General features: G+C 28.7%; 1 protein-coding gene across 1 annotated transcript in view; it reads left to right on the top strand.

Moving 5' to 3' along the window:
- Positions 1–20,962, top strand: part of LOC135803116 (uncharacterized) — a 58,307-nt gene that overhangs the window by 30,864 nt on the left and 6,481 nt on the right. Inside the window, 3 exon segments of the mRNA XM_065316733.1 lie at positions 19,858–20,090; positions 20,296–20,436; positions 20,808–20,874. Coding sequence (XP_065172805.1) covers positions 19,858–20,090; positions 20,296–20,436; positions 20,808–20,874 — 441 coding nt within the window.

Below are 20,962 nucleotides of genomic sequence, written 5' to 3'. Positions count from 1 at the left end.
TTAAAGTACCATTTTTGTGTCTAAAAACAGTGAAAACTTGCGTTTTAAATGTGAAAGTATATAAAATATATTTTTTTAATTATTTTTATACAAAACATGCAAGAGAAATGCAAGAGAAATATTTTCTGAATAAGTTGTAATAATAATGTGGCCTCTGAGTCCTGTCCTCATTCATTTGAGTTGAGTTGAGTTTGTGAGTTGTGACATTTTTATTCTTCCAATATAAAAAACTACTTCTACTCTTATTTCTATTTCTATCTTGATGATTTTTTATTACGCAAGTTTTTTGTGGACTTTTGTGAGTTTTTACAGTTTTTCAAAGTTTCCACAGAGTTTTCATTACTTTTCTACTACTCTACAACTCTACAACTCCACAACTTCACATAGTTTTGTAATAAAATTCAATATTTTGTTACTTTGGTAGTATTACTTCAAAAAATATGAAATTTTAATTTTGTAAAAAATAATATCAAAGTTTAATGCAAGATAACTTGGGAAATTAACGTCGGAAATTGTTGAATAATATATCATTTGAAAGATAATTTAATATACTTTACGCTTGTGAAGAAATTAATTTAATATCTTTTGTAATTACTGAGTAATTAAGATTTTAATGAATAAAATCATTATTTTTGTTCATTAATATTTAAATTTTAAGATTTTGGAGGTTTTTACTCATTTAAAACTGTTTTTATACTCAAATCTTTTATTTTACAACAAAATATTTAACATAATTTAATAATAATTATACAGAGTGTTTTAAAACCACTAAATTTCCACATTTAAACAAAAAAATTAATATTTTCTGTTTAAATCACAAAATTTTAAGATTCCCACTGAAAAATCTGAATAATTGTCGAGTAAACATGGAAAAATATAAAAAATGTGAGAATGAATGCCTCGACTTATTTACTACTCGTACTCTTCGCGCAGGAACGCTCGCGTTTCAGACGCACTCGTGCGAACATAAATTACATGTCGCAGACAAGCGCGCGCTCGTATTTCACAATCTTCTGAATTTTTATCACTTTAGCTCAGCAGCGCAGCGCATGCAGTCTACTCGTATGTGCAGCATGTCGTAGTGTGCAGTGTGCTATTTACGTTGCAACAATGGCAGTGATTTCGCGTTTCTCGCTCCGCGTTCGATCGAGGAAAATTACTCGCCGTTCCTTTCGTATAACTTATTGCAAACATAACTTGGATATTTATGTCGCGCGGATATAAAATAAAACACTCAAAGTATTGGTTTAAATCACAGTTACAAATAATTGAATTTTTATTTTTATTATTTAAAGGGAATAAGTGATATAATATATGATAAAGAAAATAAGAGAAAAATTAATTTTGAGGGAATATAGTTTTATATACTGAGTGATTACGTAATAATTTAATAGGAAGAAATTATTTGAGCTTTATTAAAGTGAAATTTTTGAATTTTTATGTTTTTTTGGTTTTTGGCTTTAAAAATTAATAAAAATTATTATTTAAATATAATTTCATTAAATATTAATATTTTCTGATAAATAAATAAATTTTCTTTAAAATTTCACAAAAATCATAAAATTATCTTAATTAGTTTTAAAATATTGATTTTTAAAGTTAAACTTTTATATTTTATTCATTTTTTTAGCACTCCGTGACTAAAGCCCATGACTAAAGTACTTTAGTCACAGTCTTGGTCTTCCCATATTTAAAGTACAACTTTTTATGTCTAAAAACCGTTGAAAAATTATGTTTTAATGGTGGTAGTTGAATAATATATTTTTATAAGTTTATTTTAAACTTTGAATGTGTGTAATGTAATTGTATGTGTGTGTGTGTGTGTGGGTGTTTGGTGAATCAACAACGATGACAAAGTACATTTACTCGCATCACAACGCGTCGCGTCGCATCATCTTCGCTTGATACTTGATCCACGCTCATTAATCATATCCTTAATATCCTTACGCTTATCCTTACACTTAATTCAGCTAATATTACTTTATAAACTTCGTGATGTAATATTAATAATATTCATTAAAAATTACCATCTACAGGAGGTTTCAAAAGACGTTTGCTTGTTTACCCGGCGCCTCCACTCTATGATTTTCCGTGTAAATTGAAACAATTTATGAATTTTGACTAAAAAATAGCAAAAATATATTTCTAACAACAAAAATTAACATTAATTAATAAATATTACTATAATACAGCATATTATTGATAAAATACAAGAAATTTATTAATTTTTAGACAATTTTTAGTAAAAAATATTAAATTTACAAACAAAAAATTAATAAATATTATAAAAACAATTTTTTAGACCAAATTATAAATAACAATTAATAAAAATTTAATTTTTGAGCTTTTTTAATACCTTTCCAATGCAGTTGCACAATACCCGTACACTGAGCACAGTTGGTCAATTGCTCAATTGTCCCAGTCACAAACCTAATAAAAGCGACAATTGTCTACTATTCCGTGCGATTCTCGGCAATTTTCACGATTTTCCACTATTATCCTTTATTCTATACATGAGCAGAGAGAAACAGGCAAAAGAGAAAAATTCCTACAGTATCGTAGTCTAGTCTATTTCGCATTTCGCATTTTGCACAGTTCCGGGTGACACCATGGGGAATTCTCGTAGGACTAAAATTAAATTAGGAATAACGACATTGCAAGCGATACAGTCTCACAGTTACACAGATACATAATGGCATAGGAATGCAGTAGGAATAGCTGTGAAACTGTGAATATGTGTAGGTAATACCCGGGAGGCGTTAATTTCGTTTTGAGTTTTTATTATCGTCGATAGGAAACAATAAACACTATAATTACAGCTTTTTATGTGCACATATTAGCAGATTTTTTATATTTTAGAAAAATACGTTTACAATGCGGTGTGGGAATGTATTGTGGGTGTTTTTATTGTTTCCCGGCGCCTCCACGTAATGATTTTGCATAGAAATTGAAAAAAATTGAAAAAAATTAAAAATTTTATTAAAAAATGATAAAATATTATTTTTAACATCATAAATTAATAATAAATAATAAAAGTCATCCATTTATTACCATATATTATTAAATTTTAAATAAGGAGACAATTTTTTTGACATATGTTTCAATATTTTACTCATCTATTCATTTTTTAAAACATATTTTATGTTTTTCTGTTCATAAACACCCTAAATACACTTTTTATATATTAAAATGTTAAATTTGTTATAAAACTAGAATAAATTACGTCTATTTTGACAATTGCCCGGCGCCTCCACGTAATCCTCTTAAGCAAAATGAGAAACTAAAGAAGAAATTCAAAAAATTTATTATAACTAACAAAATTGTAGTTTTAATATTAACATTTAATACTAAATAACAATTACTGCTAGCATATTATATATCCTTATCAATATTCTACAAATTTATCAAATTTTTGACATTTTTTCAATATTTTTCTTTAATAAATCAAAATATATTCCAATTTTTACTTTTTGACTTTCTTGGAATTCTAACCTAAGCTCCATAAGCATTGTGCGTTATTTCAGGCTGGTACCTAGTTAAACTCTGCTATTGTTTGTTCATATTTACTTGCGTTTTAGTTTTCGCTTCGTTTGTCGAGCAGCGCGCGCTGTTTTCTGCTCGCTCAGACAATTCCGCTTGTTTGTCTTCCATTGTCTGTATTTCTTCCTTATTATCCTTTAAATTTCCAGCCCAACTTTTCTGTTTTCGGTGTTTTCCCTTTAAAGTAAATCAACAACTCCTTTCTGTATGTATACATTGGTAGATTGATAAATAATAAAGTTGTAGGTTTCAATTAAAATAAATATTATGATTACTTAATAAACAAAACAAGTTTAAATTAATATTTATTTAGAAAAAGCTAGTTTATCAACAAAATTAATGTTTTTTGAGTGAATAAAGTTTTATTTTGTAAATTGGTATGTATAAATATAAATAATTAACGCTAAATATTAGTGGAAATATTTTTAATTTATTTTTTTACCAAAAAAATCGCAAAAATTGAAGAAAAATTCGGAATTTTGGAGAAAAAACTGTTTTTGCATTTAAAACATCAATATACAATAATAACTTTAGCAATATTGCAATAATAACTTAGTTTATCTATTAGTACATAAAACTATAACATATTTTATTGAAATTCGAAGAAAAAACTTAAAATTTTAACATTTTTGCACAAAAAACAGAATTTTTCTCTTTTTTCAATGTTTTTACCGCAAAAGTCGTAATTCTTTATAATAATTTATCATAAATAATAAAAAACGTGTTCCTTAATTTATAAATATACATATAACCTAATTTTTCAAATTATTTTTGGTTATATTTTACATCAAAAATAAAAAAAAAAGAACAAAAAAATTCAAAATTTCAAAATTAAAATAATCGCTACTAATATTATAAATGCGAAAGTCCTGATGTTTGTTACACTTTCACGCAAAAACTACTTAACCGATAATCTTGAAAATTTGTACACATATTCTTAGTGGTCCCCGAATGGTTATAGGCTACTTTTTATTTAATAAAAACCATTATTTTTTAAATAAAATAAAGAAATAGTTTAGCCAATAATACCTCTGCATCTGGCTATTTGACTACTTTAACGCCATCTAGCATTCCAGCAATGTAGCTCAAACCTAAGTACTATAGTACCATCACACTGTATTATCACACTGTATTACCGACAGCTACGTCAACATCAAATCCAATTGACTACACTATGGAGACTGTACACTATACTTCCATAGACTATACTTTCAGCCATTTTAAACTTCCCGCCATTCTACTTCATTGTTACATCTTCTGTGACTACAGACGCGTACGGAAGCAACTTCATTATTTTCGATATTCGCGAGCGAAGCCAAGGGTTAAAGGGTTTTATGAGGTAACTACTCATAAAAATTGATTTTGTTAAGATAGAAAATGTTTCATAATTAATTTAAAGACATAAATTATTCATTTATTCAATTATTCATTTATTTGTTTATATTTTACCGCAAAACTTTCCTTAAATTATTGTTCTGTTAAAATTTACACCCGCTAGTTGAGTTCATGCGCTTTATTCACTTTAGTTTGACTATTAATCTCCTTGACGGTCGACTAATTCACCCTCCGGCCCGTATGTCGTAGATTCTCAAGGGTCGTGTTTAGTGTTTAATGTTTGCACCGTAATTACCATATCAATAACATAATAACCACAACAAACCAACATTATCCAAACTTGCAACTTGCTCAACTTTAAATTTTAAATACAAAATATTATGTTACATCATTATTTTTTTCACATTTTACATTTTAGAAATTTACATATAGTATACGTATAAAATATTTTTAAATTTGAAATGTGAGACGTATGCATGATTGAATAATCTGAGGATCAGCGGAGATAATAAGGATAACGTGAAGTATCAAGATGAGATTTTTTTTGCGTTTGGTTTTGGGGAGAATAATAAATGAATAAAAATCAAAAAAATATTTTTGGTGTGACAAAAACGGAGGGATGAGATACTAAAAACCGAAAAATAAATGGGAGTAAAAAATATTGTGACTTTGATGGATTTCTAGGCTTTTACACAAAGAAAAATCAATAAATTGTGGATAGAAATGTAGAAAAATTTGAAACATTAAAGTTTTTTGCGATTTTGGAGCCTTTTGATTGACAAAAATAATATTTATTATAAACAATGTTATAGTACATATTATTGGTTATGTTTTAGTAAAAAAATTATTAATTTATCTTTATTAGTTTAAAAGTTACAGCGTTTTTAGTAATAACAAAAAATTGACCTAAAAATGTTGACAAAAATAATAAAAAGTTTAAATTGTTTTTAAGGCCTTGTTAATAAGCAAACTTGTTATTTATTATTACTATTTTATTAGAACTTTTAATTATTTATTCACGTAAATTTGATTATTGTATTTCTTTTTGTTTAAAAGTTACAGCGTTTTTAGTAAAAACAAAAATATTTTGAAAAAAAATAGCAAAAAGTTTAAATTGTTTTTAAAGCTTTTTTAATAATAAATTTATAATTTACTACTATCAATTTAATAGTACATTTCAATATTTATCTATTTATGTAAAATTCATAACTTTATCTCTTTTAGTTTAATAGTTATAGCGTTTTTAGTAATAACAAACATATTTCAACATAAAATATGTAATAATTTACTAAAACCATAATTACGCGCTAATTAAAACAGATAATAAATTGATACTACCCACACATAAACCACGATAAATTATCTTTCAAATGACATCATTATCAACAATATCCGACTATAACTTCCTGAGTAATCATTAATTAAACTTTAAACTTTAAAATTCTTCTTTTTAATAATTCATTTTCACATTTTATTAACATTTTATTCTTTATATCTAAAAATAATCATTTCTACAATTGGAAATATAATTCTCATGATTTGCAAGCACATCCGGCATCCTGAATTTATTTCCCAGCGGGGCAGCTGGAGTTCATGAACGATTTCCGGAATAGCAAATAGTATATTCCATTTCAATCTCAATCCCATTCGATTTCAACTAGAGCGCCATCTGTGATTACATTTCGCAGTGCATGAATGTGTTGACGTTTAATTACAACTGAGCTTTCCGAAAAGCTCAAAGCTCACCAACAGTAATTAATTACTAAACACCACATTCAGAACCATGTAAAATAAATAAATAAATAAATAAATAAATAAAAATATTATTAATGTAAATATAAATTCAAAAGCTCTGAAAGCTCAAAGCTCAAAGCTTTGGTGATTATATTTGACAATCAGACAATCAGATGTCGGTCTTTGCCACATTAACCTAATTAACGCTTTGCTTCGACATGACCTGTGACCAGGTACAAGTACAAGCTTTACTCACGAAAGCTCTGCGAGGGCAAAAGCTCAATTCGTGAATTGTCTGTGTGCAAATTGTAAATTGTATCCCAGACGCCACAAGTTTATTTACTCGTGATTGTTTACCGAGTCCTGACGAATTCAAACACCGCAAATTAAGCTTTAGTTGCGAAAGCTCTGAAAGCTCTCCACAACTTAAATTACTACCACCTTAGTGGATGGAAATAATTAGAAATAGGTATAGGGTTATTATTTTAATGTAAAATATTGAAAGAAATAAAATTTTTATCACGCGAGCTTAAAAGCTCATAAAGCTCATGGAAACAAATTGAAAGCTCGGTTAATATTAAATCGAAATATGATGAAACATAAAAGAGTTAATGATATTGAATAATTTATAGTTTTACTAGCTTTAACCCTTGGCTTCGCTCGCGAATATCTAAAATAATGAAGTTGCTTCCGTACGCGTCTGTAGTCACAGAAGAAGTAACAATGAAGTAGAATGGCGGGAAGTTTAAAATGGCTGAAAGTATAGTCTATGGAAGTATAGTGTACAGTCTCCATAGTATAGTCAATTGGATTTGATGTTGACGTAGCTGTCGGTAATACAGTGTGATAATACAGTGTGATGGTACTATAGTACTTAGGTTTGAGCTTCATTGCTGGAATGCTAGATGGCGTTAAAGTAGTCAAATAGCCAGATGCAGAGGTATTATTGGCTAAACTATTTCTTTATTTTATTTTAAAAATAATTTTTTTTATTAAATAAAAAGTAGCCTATAACCATTCGGGGACCACTAAGAATATGTGTACAAATTTTCATGATGATCGGTTAAGTAGTTTTTGCGTGAAAGTGTAACAAACATCAGGACTTTCGCATTTATAATATTAGTAGGGATTATCATAATTTTGAAAATTTGAATTTTTTTGTTCTTTTTTCTTATTTGATGTAAAATTTAACCAAAAATAATTTAAAAAATTAGGTTATATGTATATTTATAAATTAAGGAACACGTTTTTTATTATTTATGAGAAATTATTATAAGGAATTACGACTTTTGCGGTAAAAACATTGAAAAAAGAGAAAAATTCTGTTTTTTGTGCAAAAATGTTAAAATTTTAAGTTTTTTCTTGGAATTTCAATAAAATATGTTATAGTTTTATGTATTAATGGATAAACTAGGTTATTATTGCAATATTGCTAAAATTATTATTGTTTATTGATGTTTTAAATGCAAAAAACTGTTTTTTTCTCAAAAATTTCGAATTTTTCTTCAATTTTTGCGACTTTTTGGAAAAATAAAATAAAAAATATTTCCAGTAATATTTAACGTTAATTGTTTATATTATTACATACTAATTTACCAAATACAACTTTATCCACTCAAAACTCATTTGTAATATTATTTATAAATGCATTATTATTCTATGAAAAGATTTTGTATTTATTTATAATAGTTTCTAGGTAATTAATTGTTAAAATTTAGGTTTCATAAAAAAAGGTTTAGAGAACAATAATTAGGATTTTTTTTTTAAACTTCGGTAATTATTGTATCACTCAATATAATTTGACAAAATTATGTTGATATACTACAAAGTAGCTATACTTTTGTATGCTAAAAAGATTTTTTGTTTAAACTTTTTATTGCTAAAGTTATGCGTGTTTGAAGTTGAAGTTTGTTTTTAATAAAATCAGAAATTATCAAAAATAGAAAATAATTTTAAAATGTTAATAATTATTGAAACACTCAATACATTTTGATAAAAAATATGTTAATATACTAAGGAATAGTTATATTATTATATTAGTAGGGATTAACGATATTTATTATTATGTTATAACTAGTTAACCGGGCAAACGTTGTTTTGCCATATAAATTATTTCTAGTTTCTAGATAAATTTTAGTGTAGACAAAAAGTAACTTACTGATTATAAAAAATAGGGGTTGGTGATAAGAAACCAAAAATTTAGGGTTGTATGTATATTTTAATGCCACATTAAAAAAATAAAAACAAAAAATTTCGCCCAAAATTTAAAAAAAATTAAGGGTGAACAACCCTTATCACTTAGAGATATGAAGTTACCGATTCTCAGACCTACTGAATACGCATATAAAAATTTTCTTTGAGCGGGATGAAAAATGATTAAATTACTAAAATGGCTATAAAGAAATAGGGGTTGGTGATAAAAATCTAAAAATTTAGGGTTGTATGTATTTTTTAATTCCACATTATAAAAAAAAATAAAAACAAAAGAATTTGTCCAAAAATTTTAAAAAAAGTTAAGGGTGAACAACCCTTATCACTTAGGGGTATGAAAAATAGATGTTAGCCGATTCTCAGACCTACTGAATACGCATATAAAATTTGGTAAAAATCGGTAAAGCCGTTTCGGAGGAGTATGGAAACAAACACTGTGACACGCAAATTTTATATATATAGACTAGAGAGCTTAAAAGCTCAAAGCTCTAAATTTATTATAATTTAATATTCAAATGTGTCAGGTGAAATTTAATTTACTCCAAAATAGTAAATATGAATTCTTCACTTTAAGTTTAACTTAAACTTTATTTGGATATGTCAAATAAGAGCTTTAAGCTCAAAAGCTCGAAAGCTCCAAGTTTAAATTGAAATACACGTGTCGTTTGTGTCAATATCGTTTCCTTTACACCACGCACCACTACGTATGTGTATTGCTTGAGTTGAAAATCGAAAGCTCTGAAAGCTCTACTCGTAAGCTCCCGGTTAACTTCAATTTGGTGCGAATTACAGGATGTCTTACATAACATTACACGTGCGCACGGACAAATTGCTAGGGTGCGCGACAGGACGTCTTATCATCCTCACTTCCTGTTTTCCTGTTATCCTGTTATCCTGCTGTCATTCAATCAGGATAAAAATAGTCCATTGGAACAGAAAAAATTTAATTAAATTTTAATTGATTTAATTTCACGACAAAAAACATTTATTTTAAACATAAAAATTGATTTTGATTTTTGTGAGCTTTTAAGAGCTTTTTTGAGCTTTTTTCAAGAATGAGATTCTTGTGATGTATCAACACTTGAGCTTGCAAAAGGCTGAAAAGAGTTGGTTAAAGATTTAAGCAGTTTAAACACACTTGAATCGCGCTGAAGTTTATCAAGTGTGTATCAAGAGCTTTCGAGCTTTAGCAGCCGTGGTAGAGTGAAGCAAGAGAGAGTTCTTTATATTTTATATTTTATGCTTTCGCACCTACTCGTACCTTTGTTAGGAATTGCTCGGTTGTAAAAGTCTTTCAGACATCACTTAGCACTCACTTGACGAGCTTTCGAGCTTTTGAACTATTTTATGTATTATAATGGATAATTATCTTTTATGGGGTTTCGGGATTCATAAAAACTTACCACAACTCGTAAATTAGGAATATTTGTTATTAAAAGCTCTAGGAAAGAGGGAAAAAGCTCTGAAAAGCTCTAAAAAGCTCAAAAGCTCATTTCTTTATTTTTTGTGTTTATTTAATACTTAAAGGTAATAAGTTTTAATTTAAAGATAGAATAATTATTAAAATTTGTTTTTGAAAGCTCAGAAACGATCAAAAAGCTCCAAAAAGCTCACAAGCTCATTTTTAATTTTTTTTTAAATTTTTTGTTCTTATTTACTACTAAAAATTAATAAAATTCAATTTAAAAATGAAATTTATTTTTAATTTTGTTTCCAAAAGCTCTGAAAAGCTCAAAAAGCTCAAAAGCTCATTTCTTTATATTTTTTAAAAATTTTTCTGTCTATTTATTGATAAGAATTAATAAAATTCAATTTTAAAGATGAAATTAATTTTTAATTTTGTTTCCGAAAGCTCTGAAAAGCTCAAAAGCTCAAAAGCTCAAAAGCTCATTTTTATTAATAATTGTTTCACTTTCCGTGTTTAGTTATACCTAAAAGTTAAAAAGAACGATAGTTTAAGTATGAAATATTGCTGTCTGGTTGTATTATCCTGTTTTCCTGTTTTCCGGTTATCCTGGAAGTGTTGGTGTGTAATCCTGTAAACAAAAATGAGTGCAACCTTCGCTTGCCGCACACACACACAAAAAAAATATAAAATAAATCAAGAGAATTCAAGAATATTCCGCACGAGATGAAAAAAAGCTCGCGAAAGCTCCGAGGAAAATCCGTTTGATCGATGAGCTTTCACTTTGAGGTTGCGTCGCGTCTCCTCCTTGCAAGAAATACATGAAATATATCAATAAGAATATAAATAATCACATCTAGAGAATTAGAATTTATTTATGTTTTGAGTTCAAAAAGCTTAGAAAGCTCAAAAGCTCTAAAGTTGAGTTGAGTTGAGTTGATGTTATATTTTGTGCTTGTGTTGATTATTAATCAAAGTTCGATTAGCTTCGGACGCAATCAGGCGCAGCTTAACGTCCTTAATGGACTAATTTCAAGTGTCGGAGCGTAAAATTGTCCTGCGCGTCCTGCGAGTCCTGCAAACATTTACATTCACATTTGTGCACCACACAGTTATACTCGGCAGCCAGGAAGCTCATCCGGGCGTACGATTGCAAATACATTGGGAATGCATATTGCAAATGAATATTGCGCATGTGAATACTAAAAGCGCAGGATATGGGAAATACAAGCTTTCAATTTATAGGAATCTAATATATATTTAATATAAATTTAGTAAATATAAAATAAATACAGAAAATTTTATGTTTTGGGATTTGGGTGAGTTGGGATTGTTACACATAGATGTCGTGTTAGGTTATGAAAGTTAATGAAAGCTCAGGATTGTTTATTTTGGTGTAATTCCTTTCCTACTAATATTATAATTGCGAAAGTCCTGATGTTTGTTATATTTTGACGCAAAAACTACTTAACCGATCATCATGAAAATTTGTACACATATTCTTAGTGGTCCCCGAATGGTTATAGGCTACTTTTTATTTAATAAAAAATTATTTTTTAAATAAAATAAAGAAATAGTTTAGCCAATAATACCTCTGCATCTGGCTATTTGACTACTTTAACGCCATCTAGCATTCCAGCAATGAAGCTCAAACCTAAGTACTATAGTACCATCACACTGTATTATCACACTGTATTACCGACAGCTACGTCAACATCAAATCCAATTGACTACAATATGGAGACTGTACACTATACTTCCATAGACTATACTTTCAGCCATTTTAAACTTCCCGCCATTCTACTTCATTGTTACTTCTTCTGTGACTACAGACGCTTACGGAAGCAACTTCGTTATTTTAGAAATTCGCGAGCGAAGCCAAGGGTTAAAGCTAGTTTAATATAAATATTAAATAAATTTAATAAATATAAAATAAATACAGAAATTTTATGTTTTAAGAATAGAGTTAGTTGTGATAGTCACACATAGATGTCGTGTTAGGTTTTGAAAGTTTTTGAAAGCTCAGGATATTTTATTCTGGTGTAATTTATAATAAAATGAATTACAAAATGTGTTGGTAAGCGTATAACTCAACAACGCCATGACCAATTTGGCCAATTTTTTTTTTAAATGTTTGTTAATGTCCAAGGATGGTTTTTACGGCGAGAAAAATTCGAATAATTGCCGCGAAAACCCTAAAGACATCCCTTTTCTATAAGATAAAAGTTGGCATTGAGATTCAATCATAGTTATAGTTGAATAGTTGAATCCGAGATGGCACGCTGAAGTGCATTGTTAGCAATTCTATATATAATTAATTTGTTTAAAATAAAATTGCAAATCTTATTGATAAAATTGACCCATACTATGTCTAGAACATGAAATAAAAACAAATTACATTTTTATTAAATACTACCGGAACGAAGTAGCGAGCAAAAGTTAGTCAAATATTAATCTAATAAATATAAAATAAATACAGAAATTTTTATGTTTTAAGAATAGGGTAAGTTATGATAGTCACACATAGATGTCGTCTGAGGTTTTGTAAAAAGCTCAGAATTTTTTTATATTCATTCATTTTATGAAACTTTATATAATTTGAATCATATATTAGTTTATGCTCTAGATCATAATTTTGTGTGTGGCGAGGCCGGGTGGTGAATTGAATTCGGTGATGAGCTTTCCGCTGTCGAGCTTTTGTGCTTTCTGGGAGCTTTCTGGTTGTCTGCGCATTCGGAATTAACAATCAAGCAGGAATGTGACCGTGTGATCCTGACGTGAGGTGCATAATTTTCGCATATTCTGTTTGGTAAACATTATGAGCTTTTTTTGAGCTTTTTTTAATAAAAGTTTGAAAATTTAAAAAAATAATAATTTAGTGTAATAGGTATTAATTTATTTGATTATTATATCATAAATTATTTTGAGTGGTGAATTGAAATAGCTTTTTTGGAGCTTTTTGAGCTTTGCGCTTTTATTAAAAATTTTCAAAAATATCTAGTTTCTTAAATAATACATGGGTTTATATATATATATTATGATTTTATTAATTACATATGATGATAACTTTAAATTATCCTGGAAATGAGCTTTTTGAGCTTTTATCAAAATTTTTTTATTATTTAATTTTTATTTTACTTTATTTTATTATGTATTATGTATTAATATATGTGATGAATTTTTTGGAGTGGTACTGATCCTGATTGGAAAAGCTCATTAAATTATCCTTGCGGCTGTGCGCGTGGTACATACTCGCAGGATACCAATCGATATTTGGTGACCCAGCAATTTCATTTCGTCTCGATGCGTCGATATCCAGCGCTCGCGGGGGTAGTTGTCCTTCGCGGTGCGGTTGTAAAGGACCAATGTCAGTACTTCGAATTGAACTTTAACTTTATGCTTAGGAATTGCAATTGCAATTGCAAGAAAATTTAATTTTAAAAATCAAAAATTTTTGTTTAAAAAAAATGAAAAAGAAAAATGAGCTTTTTAAGCTTTATTATCCTGAGCTTTCATTATTTTAGGATAAAGAAGGAGTGAATATTTTGTATTGAATTTTATGTTTAGGAATTGCAGTTATAAGTACTGGAAAATTAAAAATTTTATTTTTGAAAAAATGAGCTTTTGTGTTTTTTAGTCCAGAGCTTTCATTTTTTCAGAATATAAAAGGATTAAATATTTTATATTGAATTTTATGTTCAGGAATTGTAATTGAAAGTCCCGGAAAATAAAATTTTAAAAACCAATTTTTTTTTTTTCAAATTTGAGCTTTTTGAGCTTTTTGAGCTTTTTTATCCTGAGCTTTTATATTTCCAGGATAAAAATTGATTGAATATTTAGTATTGAATTTTATATTTGGAGATTGCAATTGCAAGTCCAAGGAAATTAAAAATTTTATTTTTGAAAAAATGAGCTTTTGAGCTTTTTAATCAAGAGCTTTCAATTTTTTAGAATAAAAAAGGATTAAATATTTTGTATTGAATTTTATGTGCAGGAATTACAATTGCAAGTCCTGAAAAAATAAATTTTAAAAACAAATTTTTTTTTTCAAAATTTGAGCTTTTTGAGCTTTTTGAACTTCTCTTATCATAAGCTTTCATTTTTTATTCAATAAATAATTAAAACAACACTTTATTAATAAATTCCACATAATTTAATTAATTACCATCTTAATTCCTATAAAATTACCTTACATCCTGTTTGATATAAAAGCTCAGGATAATTTATTCGTGTTTCCTCATCAAAGAAAATGTTAAATTAAAATTACAGCTAAAAATTTAAAATTTACAACGCAATAGATGTACGCGTATTAAAAGTGTTATGATGAAACCTTTGAAGGACACAGGACGCAGGACGAAGGACGCAGGACGAAGGACGTAGGACGAACGACAAAAAAAATGATTGTGCAACGTAGCAATCATATTCACGCAAAGCTTTCAAATCTTTTTTCTTATTTTTATTTTCATTTTTATATTTACATTACATTTGCATTTACTTCATGTCGTCGTGTCGTCCTGTTGGTTATCCTGTCGTCCTGTCGGCGCTGAATCTGTTTACAAAATGTCACTTTGACGCCGTCGCATGTCGCATCTTTCCGGAAAGTGATAACAAAAAACCTTCCTTTGACAATAAACATCAGGAACAGAAGTTGGCGGCAGTGAAAGAGATTTTGTACCGGAAACGACGCCATGACACTTTATATATTTAAATAGAAAAGGTATAAGGAAAAAGTTTATAATTTTTTTTTTATTTTTTTTAATTTTATGTTGATTTATGTTGTTTTATTTGATTTATTTTTTTTTGTTTATATTTTAAATATGAGAACAAGAACAAGGAGTAATTGTCCTGAAAGCTCTAATGTATCAGTATGAGGACTAATTCACAGGACATGCGACGATTAATCTAGTTATCAACTGCATGTGGCGCCTGATCCGCTGGTACAAAGCTTGCAAACTCAGTTTTGTCCTGTTTAGTCCTGTTTAATCCTGTTTAGTCCTGTTGGGTGATCCTAAATGTATAAACTTTTGAAGGACATTTCAAGGATAACAAAAAATATTTATTAATATTAGTACGCATATGATTTATTTATTCTAAAAAAATTAAAAAATATATTTTTTCCGGTTTTATTTTTTCATTTCCGGAACCGGACAAGTTTTGAAAATTTGATTATACTAAACATTATTTTGTAGGATATTTCTAGGATAACAAAATAATATTTTTTCCGGTTTTGTTGCACTTCCGGAAAACCGGAAAAGTCTTTAAAATTTTACTTATAATGCAAATTTTTATTATTACCTAATAATAGATGATGTAGTAATTAAATTTTTGTAAAACTAATTATTTTAAGGATATAATTAATTAAACTTTTCCTGTTAATGAAAAAAAAACAGGATAATAATGGCGGCTAGATGAAAAAGAGAGTGTTTCTCTTTCAAAATTCGATTTCCTCTAAGCGATTGGATTCAATTCCGTCGGCGCATCATTTATTCAGGACCAAATTGCTCCTTACGCCTACATTAATATACCGAGTGTTTCATTATCCTTATATACATTTATTTCTCAAAAATTTTAATATTATCTTCTTGTATTTTAAAAAATGACATAAAAGCGAAGAGAATATGATTAGTGTGCAAATCATAAGATTTGAATGCATAAGAATGAGGAGAAAAGGTAAGAAAAGAAAAAGGATAAAAAAGGACGAAAAGGATGTGGGGTTGCACGTGCTGCCACGCAACGCAACGCCACGCCAGCCGATATACACTCTGGTCGACTGGCGCTCCTCGCAGTAGTCATCAACCGGTCGGTCGGTCCGATAGTCGCCCGCAGGACTATTTCTATTTCTATCCTCGTCCTTGTGAATAAAAACGTGGATAATCGTTCAATTATTAATCTGGAAGTATTACGTTTTTTATTAATTAATAAATAATAAATGTGAAATGTGACAAGATAAAATTTAATCGAATAAAATTATTAGTTTTTTTTTTTTTTGTAATTTAATGAATTATTCTGTTTGTAAAGGATCAGGATAATAATCGTGGATAAGGATTTAAAATTTTTGATTTAATAAACATGTGATTGAAGTAGTGTGTAATTTAGTGTGTCACATGAGTATGAATCATGTGACTCTATAATAATCGATAAATTATAAATTATAAATTTTTGTCGTTTTGCATTAATTTTAAGAAAACAAGGATAATTTATTGATTTATATTTTTTAAATATTTTTAGTGTGTTTGGGAAGTGAATGACAAGTGATTTGCGATGGAATTTTGTTTAAATATTGAAAATTCATTTTAAGGATCAAGATGGCGGATTTTGTGATAATTTTAAAATGATAGTGAAAAATGAAAAAAGTTAAATTCACATTATTAGTAAGTCTTTCTATACATTATTTCCTATTTATTTTTATTAAAAATTATTTGAATCCTTTTATTTTAATTATCCTTTTTTATTTTATTTAAAAATTGATAAAAATATCAAATTTATTAATTTATATTTTTTCAATATTTTTACAGTGTTTAGAAGATAAATTCCAAATGAATTCCAGTGGAATTTTGTTTAAATTTTAAAAATTCATTTTAAGGATCAAGATGGCGGATTTTGTTAAAATATTAAAATGAGAGTGAAAAATGAAAAAGTTAAATTCACATTATTAGTAAATCTTACTAGATCTTCTTTATTTCTCAAATATTTAACCAAAATTATTTTAATCTCTTTTTCTTTTCATTATCCTTCTTTATTTTATTAAAAACTCAATAAAATTAGCAAATTTATTAATTTATATTTTTTTAAATATTTTTACTGTGTTTAGAAACATAATTCCAAATTAATTCCAATGGAATTTTGTTTAAATGTTATAAACTAATTTTAAGGATCAAAATGGCGGATTTTTCAAAATTTTTAAATAAAATTCAGAAATTAAAAATTTAAATTTACATTATTAGTAAGTCTTTCTATATATTTTACCCCATATATATTTTTATCAAAAATAATTTTAATCCTTTTTATTATCATTTTTATTATCCTTTAATTTTTTTATTTTTTATTTTATTATATAAAATTAATAAAAATGGCAAATTTATTTCTCTAACCATTTTTGTTGGTTTAGTATTACCAAACCTGTAACCTCTAACCTCTGGATCAACTCGAGCTTTTATTTTATTGTTATTAGAAGTCGTTATCCTTCGAGGTTAAACCGATAACAAGCAATAAACACGCTACACAAAAAGGACCTTTTATATCTTGAACCCTAAACCAACTAAACCCACTACTTATACCCTTAATAAACTCAAAAAACAATTTTCAATTTAAAAAAATAAAAAATAACAAAAAATAAAAATTAAAATTATCCTTTTCTGTAAACAGACTGTATAAATCATCCGCCATATTTATTTTCCACTCAGGATAAATTACATTACTACCTTATGTTTATTTATTATTATTTATTTCTTTATTTTAATTTTTGCTTTTATTTTGTTTTGCTTTATTTATTTATTTTGTGTTGTTTTGCACAAATTATCCTTTTTCCCAAGATAAGATAAGGAAAAAGGATAATTCATGCATTATTTCTCTGCACTTCATTGCACATCAAGTTTACGACATGTGCGCAATTTTATCATTTAAGTAGTGCATCGTAGTGGGCATTTAAAGTTTATCGCCGACGGGGATAATCAGGACGACAATGGCGGCGCGCTTGCACTGCCATCTACACGATCATCATCATCCGCACACGCACCGCAGATGCATCCGACGGACGCCCAGCACGCCGCCGGCGATGGTCGCCAATATGTTTGGCTTCAGTCTTATGGTTTGTCCTTGAATTATCCTTCAATGTTCCCAAACGTAAAAAAATAATTTTTCCGGTTTTCCGGAAGTGACTTAAAACCGGAAAAAATATTTTTTTGTTATCCTAGAAATATCCTAGAAAATTTTATACAAATAATTTTCAGGAAAATCAAATTTTTAAAGACTTTTCCGGTTCCGGAAGTGAAAAAATAAAGTCAAAGTCAAAATTCATGATTTTTTTTTATTTCAAGGATAATTATTATAAACAAGGATAATGAAGTAAAATAATCCCTATTATATCATACAATTTAAATTTTTTCATTATTTTGATTACAAAACCTTAAAATCAATAAAAACGAATTTTAAGCTCCGCCCCTTCATACAAAAACAAAAATTATGCAACCCAATATACTCATACACATATGTAATTATAAACCATCATCCTGTGATATTGCATTATCCTGTTCCGGATGAGTTATTTTTGTTGTTTATCGATTCGGAATGCTATTTTCACATTTTGACTGATTGTTCAGTTGAATTTTACCACCGGGGATGTCGGATACCGAAATAGTCCTTGACAGGACGAGACGATTACTCCAATGTGTATATCCATGTGTGTTGTGTGTGTGTGTGTTGTGTGTGAATGAGTGGAAGCTGTGCGCAATGCATCAATTATTCAGATGCTTCGGGTCGTGCAGGTATAGAGTCCTTCGTCCTTGATCCTTCGTTCAACCACGCGCACGCGACGTCAAGTTCAATTTTTGCTCATTATACGCGAAGTTTTTCCGATATTCATAGAAATTCAAAAGTCAACAAGCATTATAAAATATTTTTTTATTTTAAGGATAATTATTATTGATAAGGATAATGAAGTAAAATGATGTGAAATCATGCCTAGAATACAATACAGTTTGAATTTTTTTAATATTTTGATTAGAAAGGCTAAAATCAATAAAAATGGATTTTAAGCTCCGCCCCTTTATAAGAAATGAAAAAAATATGCAACCCAATATACTCTTACTCCTACTCGTAATTATAAATAGTGCATAGTGGGAATTTGTACATCTGGTGGGAATTTATATTGTGAATGTCTTTTTAACGGACTGATGTAAGGAGTTGTCATGAAAGTCCTGGAAAATAAAATAAAATAAAATAAGATAAGAACATAGGAAAGGACTTGTAAGGATAAGAACACGCTGCACTTAAGTGAACACAAGAATTTCCGCATTTTATTATTATCCTTTGTTATCCTCACGGAAAGATTTTATTTACTCACAAGTCAAGATAAAAGAAAAAAAAAGCTCTTCAAGAGAAAACATTTTAAGGATGTTTAAGAACCATCATTATTTGTTTTCAATTGATAACGATGTGATAAGATTTAATTTAAGGACTTGGTCTTTATTGAAATATTTTTATTTAATTTTTTTTGATTTCATATGAAAATTAGAATCTTTACGTTTCATAAAATTTTAAGATATTTATTTTTTTCTGTGTCTAGTATACAAAATGTCAAAAATTCTGAGTCTAAATTTTTCATGAAATCTTTAGGTTTCATAACATTCTAAAACTTTTATTTTTTTTCTGTATCAAATATTTTATATGACAAAATTCTGAGTCTAAATTTTACATAAAATCTTTACGTTTTATAAAATTCTAAAACTTTTATTTTTTTTCTGTATCAAATATTTTATATGACAAAATTCTGAGTCTAAATTTTACATCAAATCTTCACGTTTCATAAAATTCTACACCTATCATATTTTTCTCTATCATCCAAAAAATTCTAAGTCTAAATTTTATAAAAAATCTAAACTCTTTATAAAACAAATTTTAAATTTTATTTCCAGATTGATCCGCCCAGTGAAGGTGACTCGCGCAACGACACAAGCACAAGCTGCGCCGCCAGCGGAGGCGCACTCGGAGGCGGAGCAAACGATGGCAACAGCTCCGATGACGCAGCCACGCCCCTCCAATCCCCACGCTCCCAAAACACCAGCCGCGAAGAAGAAGACGAAGACTCATCGAATGCAAACAACGACGAATTAAGCGACTGCAAAAGTCCCGGTGGGCGGGGCGTAGAGTAAGTATATCCACCAATCAAACACATCCATTAGTCGCTATAAACTATAAACTACAGAATTAAAATAAAGCTAGATATAACCTATAATGATATAATTAAGCTCCGCCCCGACATCACAACCAATGCTAACGTAGGTTTTTGTGAAGCCACGCCCACAGCGTGTATTATTGGTGTGTACGCTGTGACGCCCCGCGACTCGTTTCAGGCACGATGCGGACGACGAGCAGGACGACGACGAGCGCGCACGCGCCTTGGGTGAATCGAGCGGGAAAAATCCGGCGACGCAATCGTGGAGGAATCTGCGCGCCGTTATGGCTTATTATCACACGCTGCGGAAGATCAAGAGGTGGCGCATTCATTGCCGAGGCGGCCATTTTCTCCTCCTCCTTTGCTCATGGTTGTCATATGTTCTAAGTCTTTGTATGTCGAATGACGTCTTGCATTTTTGGTGGGCCTTGATTTCACAGGATACAGAAGGATATTATTCTTAGTGGCATCTTCTGAATGTCTCTTGATAACGAGAATGTTTTTCGTTTTCTATATCTTGTATATTGGTATTCTCTAAGACTTTTTCTAAGACTTGCTCTCGACTATACAGTATCGTGAATGTTCCTCAGATGTAACTTAGACGTTTTCTGATTATTCTACAATTCTAGCTCAATTCTACGTCTGGATTATCAGTGGATTTGTGGTTTATTTTGTGATAATGTGTTACAGAACCAAATCGAATCAACGATGGATGAAACTTCGAACTACCGTGCAAATATCATCAGCTATACAAAAGGTATAAAAATTCTGAGTCTAAATTTTATTTAAAATCTTTACGTTTTATGACATTTTAAAACTTTTATTTTTTCTGTGTCTAGTGTACA

This window comes from Atheta coriaria, unplaced genomic scaffold (assembly GCF_025399875.1).
Source record: "Atheta coriaria isolate IRGN ID8LTWV9N9 unplaced genomic scaffold, Caltech_Dcor_3.1 hic_scaffold_2_pilon, whole genome shotgun sequence".
Lineage (NCBI taxonomy): Eukaryota > Metazoa > Arthropoda > Insecta > Coleoptera > Staphylinidae > Dalotia > Dalotia coriaria.
This window is presented reverse-complemented; position numbering and strand designations above follow the sequence as displayed.